The sequence below is a fragment of the Tursiops truncatus genome, chromosome 1 (genome assembly GCF_011762595.2).
Source record: "Tursiops truncatus isolate mTurTru1 chromosome 1, mTurTru1.mat.Y, whole genome shotgun sequence".
Taxonomy (NCBI): Eukaryota; Metazoa; Chordata; class Mammalia; order Artiodactyla; family Delphinidae; genus Tursiops; species Tursiops truncatus.
The window spans coordinates 27,487,116-27,511,491 of record NC_047034.1 but is presented as its reverse complement, the minus strand read 5'-3'; the positions used below and the strand labels follow the sequence as shown (position 1 = coordinate 27,511,491).

The window sequence follows — 24,376 nt, the reverse complement described above, 5'->3', positions numbered from 1 at the left end:
ACCACAATGCTCACTCTCCCCTGTAAAAACAAGGTGTCAAGATTTTAATTACGAATCAACATCTCTCAGTCATGGGGTATATAAACTTCTTCTGAAGACCAGACTTCTGCAACATTTTTTTAAAAGGTATACAGAAAGGTGTTCTTACGTGTCTTTAAAAAGAAATTGACAATTCCTTGTGAATTGTAAACTTTCTATTTAGAAACAATTGGACTCTTCCTGCATTAAATTCTTGGTTTTGTTCTTCAGTTGATGACATTTGCATATAAAACAATATCTTTGTTTCTTAGGAGATCATCTGCTTCTGAAATGAGATGTATTTATCTTCCACAGAAATAATTTCCCCTAATCATGACACAACTAATTTTGTTATTCTAAATATGGGATATCATCAGCCATGGTAAATGTATAGCAAGGGCAATTGGAACTCCAGAGAAACAAAGATTTTGTTTTTCATGACATTCACAAAAACAATCCTATTCTAGAAAATGTAATCTTGTATTTGAATAAACAAGAAACAACATTTCTAAATTTTTACCTAATTCAGCTACAAAAATGGAAGATTTTAACTCTAGATTTCATAGCAGAAAAAATATTATTTTTGGCAGCCCTTGATAAAATAATATTTGGAAATTGACTGTGAAAAATACTGCTAATATTTCAAATTACTAGCATTTATTTACAGTAACTCAACATTCTTGAAATGTAAATTTAATCTCTAACTGAAAAGAACTATTGTAATAATAAACTGCTATTAGTTACTATATGTATAGGAATGCTAGTATCATTCTGAATGTATTCTTATTTCCTAATTCTTTTGATTACCTTTTGCTGTTAGCATTTACAAAGCATTATTTTAAAAATGACAATTATTTACATCTATAAGTGGCCTTGAAATAGTGACTTTTTTGGGCCATGGTGTGTGTGGTTAAAAAAGTAAAAATAGGCTTTATAAGATGAACCTAGTTAGAATCCTGATTCTATCTCTACCACCTCCTAGCTGTGCACAGTAAGTCCCCTACATACGAACAAGTTCCATTCCGAGAGTGTGTTTGTAAGTCCAACAAAGTTAGATTAGGTACCCAACTAACACAATTGGCTACATAGTACTGTACTGTAATAGGTTTACGATAGTTTTCACACAAATAATACATACAAAACAAGCAAACACAAAAAATAAAGAAAACATTTTTAATCTTACAGTACAGTATTTTGAAAATACGGTAGTACAGTACAACAGGTGGCATACAGGGGCTGGCATCGAGTGAACAGGCAAGAAGAGTTACTGACTGGAGGAGGGAGAAGAGGTGGGAGATGGTAGAGCCGAAGGATCGTCAGCAATAGCAGACGAGGGCAAGCTGCAATTTCACTCACGCCTGACATTGATGGAACACGTGTTTGCATCTTTGAAAGTTCGCAACTTGAAGATTCGTATGTAGGGGACTTACTGTACAGATTACATTAGAAAAATTCTGATCCTCAGTTCCCTCACCTTTAAAAAAATAGGTTTCCTATCACAAAAGTTTATTCCAAATATGCAATGTACATATATAGCATGTGGCACATAATACATGTTCAATAAATAGTTATCTTCATCCATCAAAGATTAATGCCTCCCTATTTGGCTCTAGCCACACTAACCTTGTTGGAGTTTGAGGGAAGAACTGAACTTGTTCTGCCTCACAGTTTTTATACTAGCTGCTCTCTGTGTTTGGAAAGCTCTTCCCATCTATTTTTACAATAGTTGCCTCTTAGCATTCAGGTCTCTGAGTAAACCTCTCTTTCCCTGAACATTCTATCTGTAGAAGATTATATTTTCCAAAGACAGTTGTAACAGTATCTCCCATCTCACATGCTCTTTTACAATGTAGAGGTGGGGTCTATGTTACTACCCCTTAAATATGTGTAGGCTTAGGAATTCTAAACCAATAAGCTTATGACAGAAATGATGTGCAGTTCCTGAAACAAAGCCATAAAAGGGGATTCACAGAGAAATGTTCATAGCAGCATTATCAGCCAAAACCTGGAAGCAACCCAAATGTCCATCAGCTGCTGAATGGATAAATAAAATGTGTTTATGTTCATACAATAGAATACTATTTGGCCATAAAAAGGAATGAAGTATCAATAACATGCTGAAGCATGGATGAATCTTGAAAACATACTAAGTAAAAGAAGCCAGACACAAGAGGCCACATATTGTATGATTCCATTTATATGAAATGCCCAGAACAAGCACATCTATAGAGACAGAAAGTAGATTAGTAGTTGTCTGGGATGAGGGGATTTAGGGGAGGAACTAATGTGTACGGGGTTTCTTTGTTGTAGTGATGAAAATATTCTGGAATTAGACAGTGGTGATGATTGCACAAATGTGAACATACTAAAAACCACTACTGTGTACTTTAAAAGGTAGAATTTATGGTATGTGATAACAAAATTTTTAAAAATATACTATGAAGAGAAACTTTCAAAAAACGAATGAAACATTTCTTCATGGTTTGCTAGGTTTTAAAAAAATGGAAGCAGTTTCTAAACTGTTCCCTAGGATGTTCACTTTTAGAACCCACAGCCAAAATAGTCTGGCTACCCTAAAGCCACCAGTATGAGGAAACCAGGCCACTTGGAGAAGCTGAGGCTTTTGAGAGCCCTGTATGGTACCAGTTGAGAGCCAGCATTAACTGTCAGACGCAGAAAGAGGGGAGCTTCCAGATTCCAGCCTCCAGCCAGAGTCACCCCCTGCCGTGCCCCACGTACCATGGAGCAGTCATTCCTGCTGTCCTGACGCAGAACCTTCAATCACATAAAATGGTTAGGTTTTGCAGTGGTCTGTTTTGTAGTAATAGTAATGAGAACACTACCTAACACATCCACCACACCACAACCTCCCTTTATCTAGCTTCTTTTCCTTCATGACATGACACATCTTCATCGCATGACATTGTTATATATATTTTTTTATTCTGTCTCCCTCCACCAGAAGTGAGTTCCCTGAGAGCAGGGTCCTTTGTGTCTTGTTCGTATAAACACACCACCCAGAAAAATACCCAGTATATAGTAGATGAATAATATATAATTGTTTGAATAAACAAATTAATGAATTAGTATGGAATCCTCAGCATGGGGAGGGCACTAGTTGAAACTTGCTTTGGTTTGGCATGATTTCCAAAATATAGCTACTGTCATTTCATTAACTCTCCCAATGAAATAATTCCCAATAATTAAGTATGAAAACCCGCACTATTACAAATACAAATTATCACTGTTTCTTTGTTTCTAAGGAAAATCCAAGACGGTTTATAAAACTGTTCACATTCTTGCTGTAGTCATTCAATTATTCTATTTTAATAAATGAAAGAAAATAGGCATAATCAAGAAATAAAACACACATGGCCAAGAAATAAAAATGGACTTTATTGTAGTTACCAGTATCCTTGTACTTATATAGTTTATAAAGTTTAACTTATATATATTTTTGCCCTAGAATACCATGTTGAACAAGTGGGAGCAAAACAGATTTGATTCATGTTGAAATCCAGGTCAAAGTAGTAGACACTGCTATTTTTTTAATGCTTAAATGGTTTACTTTGTAAAACATTATATCAGTGTTGTTTTTTTCTATGAATGGAAACATAGCCTACCTCTGGTGCCAGATATTCTGGTGTACCACAGAACGTCTTCATGGTGGCTGCATCTGTGATCCCTTCTTTGCAAAGTCCAAAATCTGTAATTTTTATGTGGCCATCTTTATCCAGCATCAAATTCTCCAACTGTGTAGTAAGAAAGATAACGTAATTTGTTCTATAGTCTTCAAAAATAGGAAAATACTGTTTTGAAAAATAATTGAATGTTGAGTAAGATATTTTGGAAAGAGGACACAGAGTTAATAGAACTTTTCAAAGACAAACCCTGTAGCTTCCTAACTCATGTGTAAAAAGAAACATTTTATCAAATACTTCACAATAATAAATTGATTTTTAAACCCATAGGAGTAAGAGCTGTTATTGCATAAGTTCTGAGAAGTAAAGTCTAATTAACTTCCCAAAGCAAACATCAATCCTCTTTTTTCCTGTTTAAAATAAATTGTGATCAAAACAATCCCAAAGAGACAAGCATCTTCTGGATATATGCAGATGGTTTTCAACCATTTCATTTGGGAGTCTAGTGCTACGATAAAATATTCACTTACAGAAATGTTACTTTGGTGGTGGTTATAAATCAAACCTAAATCTTGTTTTGTAAGGTAAGGCAATATCCTCTTTTACAGTTCTTTGTAATAAAGAACTACCAACCCTTTTACACATAAAAAGAATATGAAAGTCAAACATTCAACAGTTAATGAAAACATATAGCACAGGTATTATGAAGTTGGAATCTCTTTGACTCCATTAATACAAAAAGAACAATCTTGAAGACATAATGCAGAAGACGTAACGCAGAAATGCATTCACAAAAAACACATGAAAAAAAATAGTACCATGGGCTTCCCTGGTGGCGCAGTTGTTGAGAGTCCGCCTGCCAATGCAGGGGACACGGGTTCGTGCCCCGGTCCGGGAAGATCCCACATGCCGCGGAGCGGCTGGGCCCGTGAGCCATGGCCGCTGAGCCTGTGCATCCGGAGCCTGTGCTCCGCAACAGGAGAGGCCACAACAGTGAGAGGCCCACGTACCGTAAAAAAAAAAAAAAAAAAATAGTAGCAGGATGAATGATAATTAACTTACTTAAGGAGTAGATCATTATTCTACTCCTTAACATGATGATGTATGAAAATGCCTACCCAAACTCTGAAGTCAGTATCAAATTCAAAATAGAACTCCATATAAGAACATAAACAGACAACAATCATATAAAATGTGATGGTGGTATACTCTGTCATATTATCCAATGTCTTATAAACCAGAGACTAAATACAGTTAAGCAAGCTCAGAGTACACGTAAGTCCTTAAGTTTAGAACTTAAATGTGCTACCCAACTGAACTCAACGCTCAATATGTTTCGTGCACTGCATAGACTTCAGAGAAGTGAGTCTGTTTTTGACCTGTCTACAGAGAGATGAATGAACCCTAAATATATTGCTAAACCTTTCAAAAATGAAAGTTCTCTTATTTTATCTAAATTCAGAGAGATTGCATCTTCCTCATGATTCTCTACTAACTGGACCCCAAAATCAAACCCAATTTGCACAAATGGCAGTAAGTCCTAAATAGGGAAAACAATCAGGAACATCAAGAATCTGTCTACTTCTCTTTCTGCCTTGAAAACCCTTCTCTTCTTTCTGCTTCTGATTTTCTCCCCTTTTTCCTTCTCTTTCAAACAACACTCTCTTCTTCCTCCTGCTCCTACCTTGCCATAACAAGAAAGAGAAGTATACACTGGAGTGTCTGTTGTTTTGTTGAATGAAAATATATATGCTCTTTTCTTAACTTTTAAAAATATGCTTATTGTTCTAACATATGAATACATCATAACATATAAAAGCAAACCAAATTAAGTTCTTAAAATACTATATCTTTTATAATACACAAAAATTCTTACAAAAATGTCAAATAATACATAATAATATTGAATAAAATGTGTTTGGTGTATATTATGTCAATTCGCTTTATATGCTTTGCATGCAAAGTGAAACATGATAGTATGCGCTAATGTGCTAATTCTCCACATTCTGACGAGACTATTTTGAAGTGGATAGATACAGAAGTATCAAAACATATAAATACTGTTTTTAATACCAATAAGTACATACATTTTTTAAAATCCCGATTCATACCTAATTCTCTAATCTCATATCTCATTTCCAAGATACCAAGGGTTGAGGGATGAGGAATGAAATGAGATGCAAGGACAGGGTTTGAATGAAGAATAGGAACAGGATGAAAGTGACCGAGAGCCCCAGTTTACCTAGAACTGAGGGGGGCTCCCAGGATTCAGGACTTTATAAAGTTCTACAACTGGGGAAGTTCTAGGCAAAACAGGACAGTTGATCATTCTACTTGTTTTATAAATCAGCTTAATTACAATGATATAGTCAGAAATAAGGTCAGCCTACGGGATGACTGTGAGAGATGGGGTAAAGGTCACCATAATGGGGATAAGGTAGCATATTGCATAGGAGGCAGTAGAGAGCAATGTGCATAAGATTATGGAGTCAAGTCAGAGAACTTAAACGTAAATTCAAGTTTTATCTCTTACTGTGTAACCTATTGACATCTATGTGCCTCAACTTCATCTATAACACAGAGTAAGTAACAGTAACGATCCAATGTGATTGTTTTGAGAATTAAATGAGATACTGAATGTAGAACTTAATCAATAAATGTATTGATCATTTATTAAACATGGAGAGTTTAATGGCTGATTCATAATTTATCAAAATGGTGTGTGCTCTTCTATACAAGAGCAAAGTTCAGAAATGGAACCCTATAAAACACTTTTGTCAGCTCGGTGACTTCAATAAAAACACTTTTTTTTTTTTCTTTTTTTGCGGTACGTGGGCCTCTCACTGTTGTGGCCTCTCCCATTGCGGAGCACAGGCTCGGGACGCGCAGGCTCAGCGACCATGGCTCACGGGCCCAGCCGCTCCGCGGCATGTGGGATCTTCCCGCACCGGGGCACGAACCCGTGTCCCCTGCATCGGCAGGCGGACTCTCAACCACTGCGCCACCAGGGAAGCCCAAAAAAACACTTTTTAATATGCAACAATTTCTTTTGAATAAACAACAAAACAAATATTTTACAATTTTTGAGCCAGTTATTTTATAATAGTGTCCACCTTCTTCCATCAATTATTTTTCTTCTCTCACCATCCTGAAATGTCATTTTGCTGAGCATGAATGACAAAAACAACTTGTCCATCAGTATGAACAACAGCCAGAGATACATCACCTTAAAAAAATGATATCTCCAAATCTAATCTTGTATAAAGATAAATTGGGGCTAATTAAATATCCAGTCTGGTTTAAAAAATAATAATTTTATGCAAATGCATAACAAAGTTTTCATAAAATATAAGAACGATCAGTGTTATGATTCACAAATGTGAAGGATGCACAGAATCACCTGGTAATCTTTCCAAAGCAGATCAAAGGCTTAGATATATCAAAAACACCTGGAAATCACTTCCTTAGTGCATTTGACACTAACAGAAAGAAGATTTCATCAAACATTTTTAGGGACCCTTCCACTGTGTAAAGGAGGAATAAAAATATTTACAAATCACCTTTCTTTGGTTCTCTCTCCTAAATCTAATGCTTTCCTTCTTCCTTTTCTTAACCATAAAAGGAAAAATGCATACACTGTAACTGACTGTTCAGGTACTCTCTATTATAAAACTTTATATGCATCTGTTTTATTTCCACTGTCAGTCTTAGCATCTGGGATTGAGAGCAGGGTATTATGTTTATGCTTAATGGATGCATCTACCAGCAAAAGCAATGTATGAAGTTAAATAGGAAGTCTGAAAGAAAAGATTATATATTCAAATCTGGGTAATGCTTACAATTTGTATCAGAGGGTTGCTTGTTATCTAATAGTTCATATTTTGAGGAGACAAAAATATTAGACATCCTAGAGTTTCCATTTAAAAACGGCAACATTTTTTACCCAGTTGAATCGGACAGGCATTATTTGACAGAGGATCTTGATTTGGTAGATTTTGAAATCTTTTTTCCTCTGTGCTTTGTGAACAAGAAACTATAGCAAGAAAACACTATACTCCTTTTTCTGCTCTTGCTGGTGCCTAGAATAAAATTAAATTCTTCCTATTAGAAAGTTTAAGAGTTTTTAACTTTTAAGCTTTTAAAAGCTTTCTAATATACAATTCATATATATTCTAATATCTATGATAAATATACACACATATATATATATATCTATCTTTTAGGTATCATTTTAATTAAATGGCTGACACTTTGTGATTAAACAAAGGAATGATAATAGCAGTTCCTAAGCGCTCTGACAACTACTGTAGCAATACCAAAAACAAGACCCTTCACTCACTTTTACAAACCCTTTTTAGCACAGTTACATCAGTACCAAGACTGCCTCAGGCTCAAGAATGTAATAAGAAATTCCTCCCCTGCACACTGCATATTTAGGTTTATGGGTATCCAAGTTGCAAATGTCACATGGCTGACCTGCAGGAACTTAATGACCACGGAATTAAGACAGTGTGTTGAAATGCTGAAAGGAAAACTTTGAACCTTCCTAAGATGGAAAAGAATTCACAATATACAACAGCAGAGATCCCATCTAGGTTGGGGTTTAAGAAATACTACATTTAAGAATTTACTACACTTGAGTAACATAGCCCAATAGTATAAGTTAATGTTAGAGGTGGAAGGGGTTCTTAGTAGCAGTGGCTTAAATTATAAAAGAGGGAATCCAGAGTGACTGGTTAGAAGTGGGAGTTAGAGGATGTGTCTTGAGACTCTGTATGTAAAGTAAGCACACTGTTCCATTCAGACCGCTGGTTTATTTAGGAGCTGAGGAAGATTGGGAGGGCTGTGATATAAGGCTCTCTGAAACCATCCCTTTGTGCCATCACTGAGTCTTAGAAATTATCTAAATCTATCTGGCAGTTTCTCACGTTAACAGTGTAAGTGGTAAAATTAACCATTAAATTCTCTGATTAGGTAGAAAACAAGATTAGATTTTCCACAAGTAGAATACAGTAGCAATTTATGCATTTTTCTTGCCCCTCCCCCTGTCATAAACTCTTGGGAGAAATGAATTCATTTTTAGAAATATTTATTTATTTTTGGCTGTGTTGGGTCTTTGCTGCTGTGCACAGGATTTCTCTAGTTGCGGCGAGCGGGGGCTACTCTTCGTTGCGGTGCACAGGCTTCTCATTGCAGTGGCTTCTCTTGTTGTGGAGCACGGGCTCCAGGTGCGTGGGCTTCAGTAGTTGTGGCACATGGGCTCAGTAGTTGTGGCACATGCGCTTAGTTGCTCCGCAGCATGCGGGATCCTCCCAGACCAGGGATAGAATCAGTGTTCCCTACATTGGCAGGCGGATTCTTAACCACTACGCCACCAGGGAAGTCCCAGAAATTAATTCTTAATGAAATTCCAGTATCAGTACCTTTGCAAATGTCCCTAGTTCAGCCTATTCTATCCTTGGATGGCCATGGTCGTTGAAAAGAAAGGTTATATTGAATACTTACAAAAACAAGAGCTAAGCAGAAAAGAAGTTTTCAAAAAAACTTGTACTACTGACACAGTCTTAGGAGAGATTTCTTCAAATTTTTATGCTATCATAAAGCAATATCAGTTTTTCCTAAGTAATCACAAAGAATTTGGGTCCTTACTGAAGCAAAATTTAATATCATGACATGTATTGATAAATTATGCAAACTAACTTTTTAAACTACAACAAAAGTTGCAGTAATGTATCTGTTGCTGTGAACACCAATTTATTAGGAACTATGAACTGATAAAATGTCTTAAATTAACTTGCACATAAAATTAGGCTTTGCCTCTAATGATGAATGGGTCAGTGGCAAACAGGTACTGATTTACTTGAGAGGTGCAGCTACCATAAGTAACTCAAGTGGATTTGTATTTGAATAAACACAAGGTTATTAGTAAGGAGAAGACAGAGACCAATCTGAGACAAATCAAAGTGGGTACCTAAATCAGGTTTTGATAATGCTATTTTGAATATATTTTGTATAAATATATTTAAAACATTCCTTCTCTTATCTTTGGCAGCTTTATTCAAATTTTAGATTTACAAAGATCTCCTAGAACTAATCCAATGAATTCCCCCACCTAAAGTTCATTTCATCTCTAGAAAGGCAGAATGGTGTAATAAAAAGAACATTATACCTGGAGCTAGGATTCATGGAATCCAATAATCTTGACTATGTCAGCAACTTAGTCCATTACTTTGAGTAAATCCCTTACTAGGCTTCTAGTCTTCAATAAGCTCAGCTGTAAACTATGAGTCAGCTCTAAATTTCTACGACTCTACCTAAAGATCTCATTCTATCATGTGCAATATGGATACAAACAACACGTATAAATTTTTAATGTCTGACTTTTTACATTATCCATTCTTCTCGGTGTATGTTCCATGGATTCTGTCCAATGCTATACATTTACTTAGACCTTTAACTTAAGGTTATATTAAAAAGTAAATAAATTTAGAGAGCAGAGGCCACTTAATTGTCTAATAAAGTTAGTGGTCTGTTTATATGGTGACTACATGGCTGGTATTCACATACCAAGTATTAGCACTGTGGCTTAATAAATTTAGTCTAATTTCATCATCAGAAAGGATGGAGCAACAAAACTCATTAAATGAACTTCAATGTACCAATATGTTGATTCATTAATGAGAAATGATCAATGGAGATACTGACCAAAACCATCCCAATTATATCATTCCTTAATCAATGCTAGCAATCAAGTGAGTACTCTTCTGTTTCTTTAGACTAATAATTCCATCTTCCAGCTTTAAGCATTTTGGATACATTACTAAGTACTTCAAAATTATTCTCATTTTCTTAAATCCACGAAATCCTCCTCCTTCTCCCTACAAACAGAATTCATAAAATATAAAGTGGGAATGGTGGGGGGGAGTAGATCAGGCAGAGAAGAGCTAACTACTTCTAAGTAAATTTGGAAATGCTATATAAATTATGTTTTATCATACCGTATAACTAAATTCTTTTTTAAAACTCTGGATTCAAGACATTTAAACATTATAGGATTATTTGGCCATTCAGACATCAGATATAGGGATGCTGAATTCTGCCACTCCTGGCTATAAAAAGCTGCAGGCTAAATATAATCATATTGTTGATTCATATCCACCTCTGGTCTATTTGGGCACTTAGTTGATCATCCCTGATATAGATATAGTTGCATAGTTCATTTTTCCTAAAAACAGAATTTTATAGCTTCTTTAACCAATAATATGTTAAGAAATAAAACAATAAAGAATATGTGGCACATATATACAATGGAATATTACTCAGCCATAAAAAGAAGCGATACTGAGTTATTTGTAGTGAGGTGGATGGACCTAGAGTCTGTCATACAGAGTGAAGTAAGTCAGAAAGAGAAAAAATACCATACGCTAACACCTATATATGGAATCTAAAAAAAAAAAAAAAGGTGCTGAAGAACCTAGGGGCAGGATAGGAATAAAGATGCAGACATAGAGAATGGACTTGGAATTGAGGACATAGGGAGGGGGAAGGGTAAGCTGGGATGAAATGAGAGAGTGGCATGGACATATATACACGACCAAATGTAAAACGATAGCTAGTGGGAAGCAGTCACATAGCACAGGGAGATCAGCTCGGTGCTTTGTGACCACCTAGAGGGATAGGATAGGGAGGGTGGGAGGGAGACGCAAGAGGGAGGAGATATGGGGATATATGTATACGTATGGCTGATTCACTTTGTTATAAAGCAGAAACTAACACACCATTGTAGAGCAATTATACTCCAATAAAGATGTTAAAAAAATACATACTATATTTCACTGTCATCATGTAAAATAATATTTTTTGAGATAGTTACTTCTTAGGGAGCATTCATAATACAAATGTATATGATAGCAACATCTTAAAATAACTTAGACAACTGCTTAAATAATTAGATAACTTAAGAATCACAGGTGTTTAAAAAGGAGTGAATGGGAGTGAGGGGATAATTGTGATTTCTCTTATGTGCTATAATATGTAAATATATACCTTATTTCATAGAAACAGAATTTCATAAAAGACTAGTATAACTTCTATCTCTACAAATCATATTTTAAATGAACTAGTACTTGATAAATAAAGCAATTCTGTGTCAGATTTTAATAGGTCAAGATTATCATATGATTTACTTTTTAAGAAAGTAAGATTGTCACATTTAGAACTTGTTCAGAGTGTGTCATGGTACAAATTTCCTTAATATGACCAATCTAATTCAGAACAGTATCACGAGAATTACTGCTATCTTTTATGAGTTACTCCGGGGGTCAGCAAAATATGGCTTGTAGGTGAAATCTTGCCTACTGCCTGTTTTTGTAATTAAAGTTTTACTGGAACACAGCCAGACACGCTCATTTACATATTGTCTGTGGCTGCTTTCACCCTACAACAGCAGCACTGAGGAGTTGTAAAAGACACTGTAAGAGCAGCAAAATATTTACTATCTGGCCTTCACAGAAAGTTTGCCAATCCCTGAGCTATTCTGAGGGTCTTAACAGAAAGAAACTTAGAGAAATAAAGTCACTATTACTGATAAAACAAATACAGTGCTTTTCAAAATGGAAATTAAACAAATTGATAAAAGGCTATATTAAAATGCTTCAGGTATATAAACCCACTAAAAATTTAATACCAAATCAAATATTTTCCCAAGTAATCTTATTTATTATAAAAATTTCTTCGTAATACATCACAGGATGTTAGAATATAATAATGAAATTTATTTTAAAATGTCACTTGCAAAGTTACTTGACTAATAATCAGATGTTTAACATTACTCATTACACTTTCAGAAAAATGAAACTATTATTGATAGATCATATTTGATCAGAGCAGTCAAGAAGAACTTATTTAGCATGTCAAAAACTCGGACATAAAACTACTACACATTTATCAGTGAATGAAATTTCCTGTCAAATACAGTGAAGCAAATTCTTAAACAGAGTGGTTTTATTTCCCAACTAAATCTGCTTTTCTCCAAACTGTGTAACTTTGTAATTACTTTGTGTTTGTCCCTACAGCCTCTGCAAAAACAAATTCTGATTACTTTTCTTTTTTACCTTGAGATCACGGTACACAATCTTTCCGGAATGTAGATAGTCCAAGGCAGAGACAATTTCTGCACCATAGAAACGTGTGCGGTCCTCAGAGAACACCCTCTCTCTCGACAAATGGAAAAACAGCTGCAGGGTAAACAGCAGGGACAGGATTGTAATAATTACTGATTTAGTGGGGGAAATTAACACAAACATAAAACACCTCTCATCACCATATTGTGATGATAGATAGTGTACTCTCAGCGGACACTGAGCAGTCTTAGACAGCAGCTGGCTTATCTTTTCCAGGTTTCCAAGGGGAGACTGCGAGCTGTTAAATCAGCACTTTAATCAATATACCAATCTTGTTTAAGGCATTCTGCTTGCTACCCATTTAACCTTCAGTTACCAGAGGAAAAAGTATGCATCATCAGATTACATCTCCCCCTCAGTATACTGTTGCTTCACTCTTTCAAGGATTAGGTATTGAGACTTTATTAAAATAAATGCACATTAAGCATAGATGGAATATTTCGACTTAATTATCTCAGTTACACTTGATTTCAAAGAAAGGACTGCTGATTTGTGGAACCTTATTTATGTGAACTTGTTAAATTCTACAACTCTTGATTCATCATGATACCTCTAGAAATGCTTTCAATGTTTAAATCCATGTTTTCTGCAATGAGAAACTGTGAGGCTTTACATTTTCAATTTATGTTAGTAATGCCCAAAATGGACTGAGAAGCTCCCATTATTCCCCTAATAGTTCTCAATGCATACTCTTCCTACTTCAATAATAATTAACTATGACACCAATCTTTTCTCATGTAATCACTTAAAACTATAAGCCCATCCATTTCCTGTTAACAACAGTCAACAAATATTTATTGGGTTCTCACTGTGGTCAAGCATCCAGCTCTCCATTTAGACAGCCTCTTTATTTAAGAAACTGCCCGTCTCAGCTCTCAGTTCAATAATGTATATGAGGAAGGAGCCGGTTTCAGGCATTATGAATTGACTACTGACCTTTTTGTGTACTGTTTCACTGTATTAAGAAATCCACCAAGAACAACAAAAGATGGTTCGCAGTGCTGAGTACACTGCCGAGTATCACAGTAGGTACTCAATACATGTCTTTGATTAAAGAAATGAACCAATCAGTCAATGTATTCTTGACTGCAAGATCAGAAATTAACTATATTCTCACATAGATTACTTCTACAAACTGCTTCTACAAATTTATAAGAATTATGGTTAACTGAGATTTGTTTCTCACACACCAAATCATAATTTAGGTAACATAAAAGAGGTTCTCTATAGATTCCATCTTCCCTTTTCCCACCTCCAACTCCATTTAAGAGTTTATCATTATTTTAAGATAAAATTTATGCCTAACCCATTGTCACAGTAAAGAGAGAAGAGGTAATATCATGTAACTATTGCCAAAAAAGACTGGTTCAACATTACTTATAGTAAAACTAAAATGTTTGGCAGATAGTCTCTAAACTTTAATGCTCTCTACTATATTGTCATATTTTATCAAATCTAAGATGCTGTTGATTGCAACTCCACCAACTTTCTATGTTAATACCAAGAAAAATAATGAGGTCAATTAAAACTATGACACACCATCAAATATAAAAGGCACTCTGACTGAAGAAATGTTCAATGTGTCTTATAAATGACCAAATATACTATGCCAAAAATCAAACCAATGTATAAAATTACTCAGGGATATGCTTCAAAATTCATTCATTTTATACAGGCACATACATGTTATTAATGCTCTACCATTCAAACAAAGACAGGAAGTAGAAAGAAGCATGGATCATCAGTAAAACCATTTTGAAATATTTCTAGGTCAAAGTAATTTCTGTCATCCTTTAATACAAAATATAACTAATTTTGACAAAGGAACCCCTGTGACCCAGATTTATGGTAGTCTTCTAACGAGATGAAAGTAGTAGTTAGATTTCTAAATTTTCTTCAAATGTCAAGCCTAGTACCCACTCATCTACAATACAAAAGATATAGATCTTCCCTAAATCAACATAATACATGCAGGCTTCTAGATCTTTATTTAGACCATAAATCTTCAATTTGTCTTCCAGCCAATTTCTGTAAAAATATCAGCTAAAAAAAAAAAAAGCTACTTAAGGAGAAGAACTCTATTTATTTCTCAATCTGCTCTCCTCTGATGTCTACCCTTGCTACTTTATGGAACTTATTCCTGTTAACATAATCAAGAACCTCTCGTTCTGGAGCTTAGAACATCACTTATTACCCTCTCCTTCTTATAAACATTCCTTGGCTTTGGTACTACAACTCTCCTGATTTTCTCTGAATATTCCTTCTAAGTTTCTACCTTGGCTTTGAACCAACTTTCCATTTAGTGAGCATCAATTATGTTAAAGTCACTGTTATTGGACACTGGGAAGAGAAAAAGAGGGCATATAATGGTGATTAAGACATAATCCCTGACCTTAAGAAATTCAACACGATGAAGGAGATATATGCACAGATAAAAAACAAGAGAGCTATGAGAAATTCTGTAACAAAGCAATATTAAAAATGCTTTGGAGGCAAAGGATGATTAATCTTTATTGGAATGATCTGAGGAGACTTCACAGATAAGGTAGCATCTCACGTTTTGAAGGATGGATTTTTCACAAATGGAGAATATACGGGAAGCATACAAAACAGTGCAAGTTTTATCCATCTTAATATTTTGACCACAGCCTAGTAATAGTACATCAACATAGTAGGTAATTAATAAATGTATGTGGAACAAATTAATCCCTCTTAATATCCACCTTAATATTTGACCACAAGTTCTATCCTTCTTAATATTTTGACCACAGCCTAGTATAGTCTATCAACATAGGAGGTAATTAATAGATGTATGTAGAAGAAATTAATTCTAAAGAAAAAAAATAGTAATGGCAAGGAAACAACACATAGGGAGGGCATGTAGCTGAAGAACAATAATACACATTCATGATAATGACAGAACTTAAGCAAAAAAAAGAAAAAAACAAAAAAAACCCCACAAAGATGAGGCCAGATTGTTTAGGACCTTGACTGCCATGATATGGTTTAGAGATTAATTTTGTAGATAAGAAGTGTCAAAGACATTTGGGTTAAAAATTTTAGCATAATTTTATTTATTTATTCTTGGCTGTCTTGGGTCTTTGTTGCTGCGCATTGACTTTCTCTAGTTGTGGCGAGTGGGGGATACTCTTTGTTGTGGTATGCAGGCTTCTCTTGTTGCGGAGCATGGGCTCTAGGAGCACAGGCTTCAGTAGTTGTGGCACGTGGGCTCAGTAGTTGTGGCTCGCAGGCTCTAGAGTGCAGGCTTAGTAATTGTTGCACATGGGCTTAGCTGCTCCACAGCATGTGGGATCTTCCTGGACCAGGGCTTAAACACATGTCCCCTGCATTGGCAGGAGGATTCTTAACCACTGTGCCACCAGGAAAGTCCGAAAAAAATTAGCATAATTTTAAGTACACAACTCTGGCAGCAACTAGAGAATCAATTAAAAAAATGTGAGACTACAGTAGTCAGATAAACAATTCATAAAGTGCAACAAAACTTACTGAACACCAATTCAGTACAACCACTGTGAAAAAGCTGCAGACACAATGAGAGGAAATGGTACCAATCTGAAAGAATATCACTATTTGGTTAGAACAACCAGATATATAAATAATTCCACTAAAATATGTAGTTATAAAATAGAAAGCACACTTAAAGAAGTGAATAAGTATGTTTGGTAATATAAGAAGTAACCTTTGAGCTGGATAAGAGCGTCTGAGGAACATTAGTGCTAGTAACAGACCTTTCAAGAGTCAATATTCCAGAGGGAACTAGCTTTCACCATTTGGGCAAAGGCAGAGAGCAACAGTGTTGAAGTTTCCCTAAGGATGGCTGAGTAGGTGTTGCTGCCAGCAGTGTAAAGGAAAAGAATGGGGATGGAGACAGACGAGCAAGGGATTTTATTTTGACCTGTTGACATTTAAATAAGAACTTGATAGCACAGCTTCAGAACTATGGGACCAAAGGGTATAAAGGTAAATGTGTGAGTCATTTATATAAAGGATACTGTTGACACCAAGGAAGCAAGGTATAGCCCAGAAATTTAGTAGAAACTGCAAACAGAGTTAAGGTCAGAATTTTAGGGTATGACTGCACAAAAGGACAGGAAAAAGAAGCAGAACAGGATATTAAGATAGAGTCCTAAAAGAAATACAAACAGAATGAATACCTGAAGAATAAAGGAAAAGAAAGTTTCAGGAAGGAAATTAACATTTACCAGGCATAGGAATTAGGTCATATGTTACCTTTCGGGGAAGAGATGTCATACTTAGGTGGGCTAAGAAGAGAATATAAAGGTAGAAATGGTATGTGACTCTTTTAGAAAAAATGAATGAAATGAGCCAAGATACTATTGAAATAGAAGATTTTTGCTCAATATATTAATGCTCTCAAGAAAACTTCTGTCTGAAGAAATTGAGAGATACTATAAAGCTACAATTCATATGGAATAGGCATACAAATTAAAAGAAATATCAATGAAATCAGGTGGCCAGAAACAGGTTACTTTATAAAAATTTAGAATATGGTAAAGTTGATGATTACACATAAGGATATGAAGTATATGGGGAAAAAATCACCATTTAATAAATGGTGCCACAATATTTGCTTAACTTTGGAGAAAAGTCAGAAGAGTGTCATTATTGAACATGCAGGCATTCAGTAGATATTTCAAAGAAGTCGGAGTAAAAGCTAAACCATACATTAACAAAGCTAACAAACAAGAGTGTAAAATATCATATTTGCAAATAACTGCTCTCCAGAACAAGATGTAACACTCTTTGAAGGAAGATAACAAAATCTAAACACTCAAGTAAAATCAAAGTATCTAGTATACAATCAACAATTACTAGACATGAGAAGATGCAGGAAAATATGACCCATCACCAACAAAAAAGTCAGTCATTAGACACAGACCTCAAAAATAACAGAGATGATGGTATTAATAGACAGTAACTTTAAAGCAGTACAGGAACATAAAGAAGAGATAATGGGAAATAGAAATAAATAGGATGTTTAAAGATGAAACATATAATATCTGAATAAAAATTTCACTAGATGGGATTAACAACAGATTAGACACTGCAAGAGAAAAGACAAATGAACAAGAAATCATAGCAGAAGAAAACTATATAAATTGCACCTGAAAAAAAAAAATCTCAGCAACCTCTTGAACAGTGTCAAGGAGTCTAACATATGGATAACAGCAGATCCTGAAAGAGAGAGGGAGACATCTGCAAAATAATGACTGAATTTTTCCAAACTAGGATAAAAAAGATAAATGCACAGACTAGGTATTTCAACGAAACTCAGTGAGATAAAAACTAACAAACAGGCATGAATACTCAGAACATAACAGTCAGATCACACTAAAATTGCTGAAAAACCAGTGACAGAAAATCTTTTTAAAATTCTGAAGGGAAAAAAACACAATACATACAGAAGAACAAATAGGAGAATTTCCCCAGACTTCTTCTCAGAAACTATATAAGTGAAAGGACAATGGAACAATATGTCCAAATTGCTGAAAGAAAAAAAACACATCCTAAAATTTTGCACCCAGTGGAAATATCCATAAAATATAAAGGTTAGAGACTTCTGTTTTGACCATGATATAAAATAAATAAAACAAGGATTTTCATACATTAAGCATTAGGCTTCAAGGTACAGTGACTCCAAAGAAAAGGGAAACAAGGTGGTAATTATGGTTGTTCCAGCTTGCTGCCTAGAGAGACCATCCAGAATGTAACACAGGGAAAGAAAACCAAAACAGAACCTGTGGAATTCTTGAAGTAAGAATAGAGAGTTCAGAGACTGGGGAGACCAAAGTAGCTGTAATTCATGAGGCAGAGAACCACAAAGAGGAGAACTCCAGGGACCTGCAATGAACTGTCTCTGAGTCTTACTAATCAGCACATGTATATGAGGAAAATTCTGAGGCCAGGGAAAAGAGCCATTGGAAAGAATCAGGTGAAAAAAATCACAGGCTCATAGAGCTAAAAATACTTTTTGTTCTCACCAGGCAAAATGGAAAAACTTCTTAAGAAATGTGGCACCCACTAGAGTCCTTGAGGATACTGCCTCTATAGTTCAGCAGTATTAGTGTTAGAGCAAAGGACACACACATATGTCAAAAGTGTTAGAGCAAAGGACACACACATATGCCAAAGGTGTCAAGGTCATTCAATGGGGCAAAGGATAGACTTTTCAACAATAGATTCTGGAATAACCAAATATCCACATGGGGTAAAAAATGAACTTCAATACTTAGTTTACAGCATACATAAAAATAAAAAATATCATAAACCTAAATGTAATAGCACAATTATAAAAGTTATAAAAGGAAATATAGGGGAAAATATTTGTCATCCATGATAGACAAAGATTTCTTAGATAGTATTTAAAAAAAACAAAGAAGACAAACTGATAAATTGGATTTCAAAATTTAAAACTTCTGTTGCTCAGAAAACATCACTGAGACAATGAAAAGGCAAGGTACAGTCTGAGAGGAACTATTTATAATACACTCATTTGGCAAAGTATTTGTAACCAGAATATATAAAGATCTATTATAATTTAACAATAAGATAACCCAATTAATAAATAGACAAAATATTCGAACATACAGGTAAAAAAATGTATGCAAATGGCCAATATGTGAAAATATATTTAATATCATTAGTCATCAGAAAAATGCAACTCAAAACCAACCGCAATAATATACTTCTATATACACATTAGAATGACTAAAATTAAAAAGACTGACCACACCAAGAGTTGGTATGGATATGAAACAACTAGAATTCTTGCGGCATTGATACTAGGAATGCAAAATGACACAACTACTTTGGAAAACAGTTTTGGAATTTTTCAAAATGTAAACATATGCTTATTATAAACTCAACAATTATACTCCCCAGTATTTAGCCAAGAAAAAAGAAAACTTGTACATGTATGTGCATATCAGCTTTATTCATAGTAGGCGATGACTAGAAACAATCCAAATGTACACCAAAAGCAGGACAGATTAAAAAACATTGATATAGCATGCTCATGACTCAGCAATGAAGGAACAAACTACTGAGACATGGATAATCTCAAAAACGTTAGGCTTAGCAAAAGAAACAGAAACAGACATAAAAGAGTACATATTGTATGATTCCATTTCTGTGAAATTTTAGAAAAGGTAAATCAAATCTTTAGTGTCAGAAAGCAGATCAGTAGTTGCCTAGGGCCAGGTATAGGAGCAGGAGATGACAGAATGAGACAGGGAAGACTGACTGCAAAGAGGAATAGCAGAACTTTCTGTGGCAGTGGAAATGTTCTGCATCTTTTTGTAATGGGGACTACATGCATAGATGTTTGTCAAAAGTCATATAAGTTATGTATACTTAAAGTGAGTACATTTTATTGTATGTAGCTTATACTTAAGTAAAGTTGGTTAAGTAATGGAAACAATCTAAACGTTCAAAAATATAGTAAGGATTTAATAAATTACATCTGCATAATTAATTACTAGGCAACTAGTATGTATTTTACAATATTAAATAAAATGGAAATTATGGGTACAGTATAAAAACAGGAAAATACACTAATATGGTAATAGTGATCATTGCTAGATGGTAAGATTTAGAGTATTTTTTTCTGTTTTATACCTTGAAAATTACCTGTAATAATTTAATATCCATTTCCCAGAGCATTATACTTTCCTAAATGTGAGACCATCTGTCTTCCTCACGCCACGTACTAAGTACATAGCACAGTGACTAGCTTGTAGCACACAGTCAATAAATAAGTATTTTATCAATTGAACTGAAATAACTTTTTGATGTTTTCAGCAATGTACATGTACTGTTGTTACTTTCATAATGGGAGAAATTTTATAAAGGTTTTAAGTAAACATACTGTTGATGCTTTTCCTGATTCAGGCTTCTGACAATTTTTTTTTTTTCTTGGCAGAGGCACAGGAGAAAGAGGAAGACTGCACAAGTGCTCTATAGCTTTGCATCCTCAGCCCCAAGCCTAGCATGTAGCACATATTAGGTACTTAATAAATATGTACTGCAAAGAATAAAGTTAAATTAAAAAATACTTTCCAAAGAATTATTTATAAGGAAAATAAGGCTTAAAGTTTTGAAGGTAAAGTATTTTTATTAGAAACATTTAAAAATCACATACAATAACTAAATAATCTTGTTTTTGTTAAAAAAATGAATTTTTTGCTCCTCAAGCAAGGAACATACCTTTAGAAATTTAAGTCCCTTTAGCAATGACTACATGTTTGTGTGTGTGTATGTGTGTGTGTGTGTGTTGTGCTTAGCAATGCTGTGGGAATATAGTAATGTAAATATTAATAGATTGCCTTAATGATCTAAATATACAAGTTTATATTTCATTACAAACCCGGAATGTTTATCTTTAAAATAAATTGTTATATTTTGAAAAATATGCAACAAACTTTAAAAAAAAATAAAGATCTAGACTTAAACAACATCCTGAGAACTATCACTGCAATCTAAGACTTTAAATTCAATTACATTTTTTTCTTGCAAATACTGTCTATACAAACTTTAGTCACTCCTTTGTAATAGCAAAATATCAGTTAACAGAGAATAACAAAATATGCTCAATATGGGTCAATAATTACAATGATTACATTCATTATCATAATATTGATTGAGCTTGGAACCTGAGTACCCTAAAGACAACTAATTAATTAAGCAATGAGACATGGGAGTCTGTGCAATAATGCTGATTAACACATCCCTTACGTTTACAAAAACACCTAAGATGAAAAGAATGTCTCTAGTTCACATACAAGAAAACTAGTCAACAATACTGCCTTAGTCCATTTGGGATGTTATAACACATTACCACAGACTGGGTGAATTATAAACCACAGAAATTTATTTCCCACAATTCTGGAGGCTGGGAAGTCCAAGATCAATGCACTTGCAGATCGGGTACCTGCTTCCTGGCTCACAGACAGCTGTCTTTTCACAGTGTCCTCACAATGGGGAAGGAGTAACTGAGCTCTCTGAGGTGTCCCTTATAAGGGCACTAATCCCATTCAGGAGGGCTCCACCTTCATGACCTAATCACTAGAAAGGCCCCACCCTCCAAATGCCATCACACTAGGGATTAGGTTTCCACATATGAGTTTAGGGTGGACATAAAGATTCAGTCTGTAGCAAATACTATACTACACAATTGGAATGGTATCAGTTATACAATAAAACAAACATTTAAACATGTACTTTTATAGGATCAAATAAAAGTACACTTACATTTAATAGGTAATTCATATTAATTGTTTTCTAGATCATGTCTATCCTCTTCTCAAGCTGAACTCAGTTTCTATGCATTTCACACAGAAAAATTAATGTAAAGTAGTGTAAATTTACATTTAGTTTTTGAAGAAAGTTTCTTCCAGAAAGGATACTGATAAAATGCCATATTTTAATAAATAGTTCAAAATTACATTTCTTAAAATACAAATTAAACCTTTAGGATGTTTCAGGAGAATTGAAAGGGATCTAAGGTCAGATGGCTGGACTCTGAAACAGTTGTTTGGTTATAAATGTCCAGCTAAATACCTCAAGCCCTATTTCTCTATTTCTTGCCCTCTTCTTACAAGTCTGAAAATGTAAAAAGAATTCTCAATCTAACTAGGTGCCTGATACCGGAAAAAGTAGCCTGTAGGCTGGGAATTTTTTTTTTTAACATCTTTATTGGAGTATAATTGCTTTACATTGGTGTGTTAGTTTCTGCTTTATAACAAAGTGAATCAGTTATACATATACATATATCCCCATATCTCCTCCCTCTTGCGTCTCCCTCCCACCCTCCCTATCCCACCCCTCTAGGTGGTCACAAAGCACCAAGCTGATCTCCCTGTGCTACGTAGCTGCTTCCCACTAGCTATCTAATTTTTAAACAATTAATGCAAGGCATGAAAAGTTAAGGAAATTTTCTGGGATCAAAAGTCACCTAATGAAAATACTTTATAATATGGTAAGTACAAAACTAGTTCCTTTAAAATTTTTTTAAATTCTATTTCCATAATTAAAATAATTTACATTAAAGTATTTTATTACAACTCTACTAACAAGATTAAAAAAGAAATTGCTCAGTTCTACCACATTAAATATTAATAGATTTTTCATTTGGAGAATAAAATATACTTTTAAAAGAGTAAAAATTCTCAAGGTAATTATTTTAAAATATCTAAATCTATTAGGATATAATGTGAAATATTTGGGCTATTTCTGAAATATATCCAATACCAACACAATAAAAATAATAAACACTACAATTTTTGAGCATTAAGATATTACATTCTAACAACAATCACAAAAGCTACAAAATGCTATTTACATATTATAGATGATTAAGTAAAATAAATATAAGTTATTATTACTATCACAATAGGCACTATTTTTGAGTACTGCTACTTGTTTGGCATTATACTAAGTAAGTTACATGCATTATATTATTTAATCCTAAAACAATGTTATAAAATAGGTACAATGATTATCTCTATCATACAGCTGAGAAAACTAAGATTTAGGCATGTTATGAAGCTTGCCTAGCATCACATAGCTCTTAAGCGGTAGAGCTGAGATTCAAACTTAGGTCTCTGGTCTCTAGAGCATATCTGTTTATTATTCTAAGTACAGTTTCTATTAACTTGAGACAATAACTGTATAAATTATTCAATTAAGAAATTTCATTCATAAGTCTTTATAATTGCATAATATGAATTGCATGAGAGAAGGAACCTTGTATAGAGTACAGTTGCCTTCTCAGGGTCTAGAACTAGACAGGAATTGAACAATATTTGGCAAATAAATTTTAAAAATTAGACAAAATAAATTCCTGGAAACACACAACCAAAGCCCACTCAAGAAGAAATAGATAAAATGCATGCCTCCATAAATATATTTTTTAAATTTCACTTCATTGTTAAAAACCTTTCTACAAGGAAAACTCTTGGTCTCAAAATTTCACTGGTGAATTCTACCAGAAAATAGAAGAAGCAATGCTGCCTGACTCATTTTAAGAGGTTAGCATTACCCTGAATCCAAACCCAGAGACATTGCTCGGGGTAGGGAAGAGAAGGGACCCTACAGAATGATATTCCTAGTGAACAAAGATTTAAAACTCTTAACAAAATTTTAGCAAACTGGGTTCAACAACATATCAAAAGGATAATACATCATAACTAAGTGGGATTTATCTAAGAAATGCAATGTTGGTCTAACATTAAATAAAACAAACAATGAAATTCAAGATATCAACAGAATAAAGAAGAAAAAACACATGATCATCCCAACAGATACAAAAAAATAATTTGACAAAATTTTACATCCTATCATGATTTATAAAAAAAAAAAGCTTAGCAAAATGGGAACAGAAAGGAACTTCTTCAATTTGTTAAAGGGTATATATGAAAAACCTACAGCTAACAACATTCTTAATGGTGAAAAGTACAAATGCTTTTGCCCTAAGATCTGGTATAAGGCAAGGAT

At 34.3% G+C, this 24,376-nt stretch overlaps 1 protein-coding gene across 1 annotated transcript in view; it reads right to left on the bottom strand.

Moving 5' to 3' along the window:
- Nucleotides 1-24,376, bottom strand: part of AKT3 (AKT serine/threonine kinase 3) — a 384,719-nt gene that overhangs the window by 95,158 nt on the left and 265,185 nt on the right. The window contains exons 13-15 of the mRNA XM_073801464.1: nt 12,773-12,895; nt 3,642-3,770; nt 2,758-2,793 (exon numbers count right to left, since the gene is read on the bottom strand). Coding sequence (XP_073657565.1) covers nt 2,758-2,793; nt 3,642-3,770; nt 12,773-12,895 — 288 coding nt within the window. The remainder of the gene's footprint in view (nt 1-2,757; nt 2,794-3,641; nt 3,771-12,772; nt 12,896-24,376) is intronic.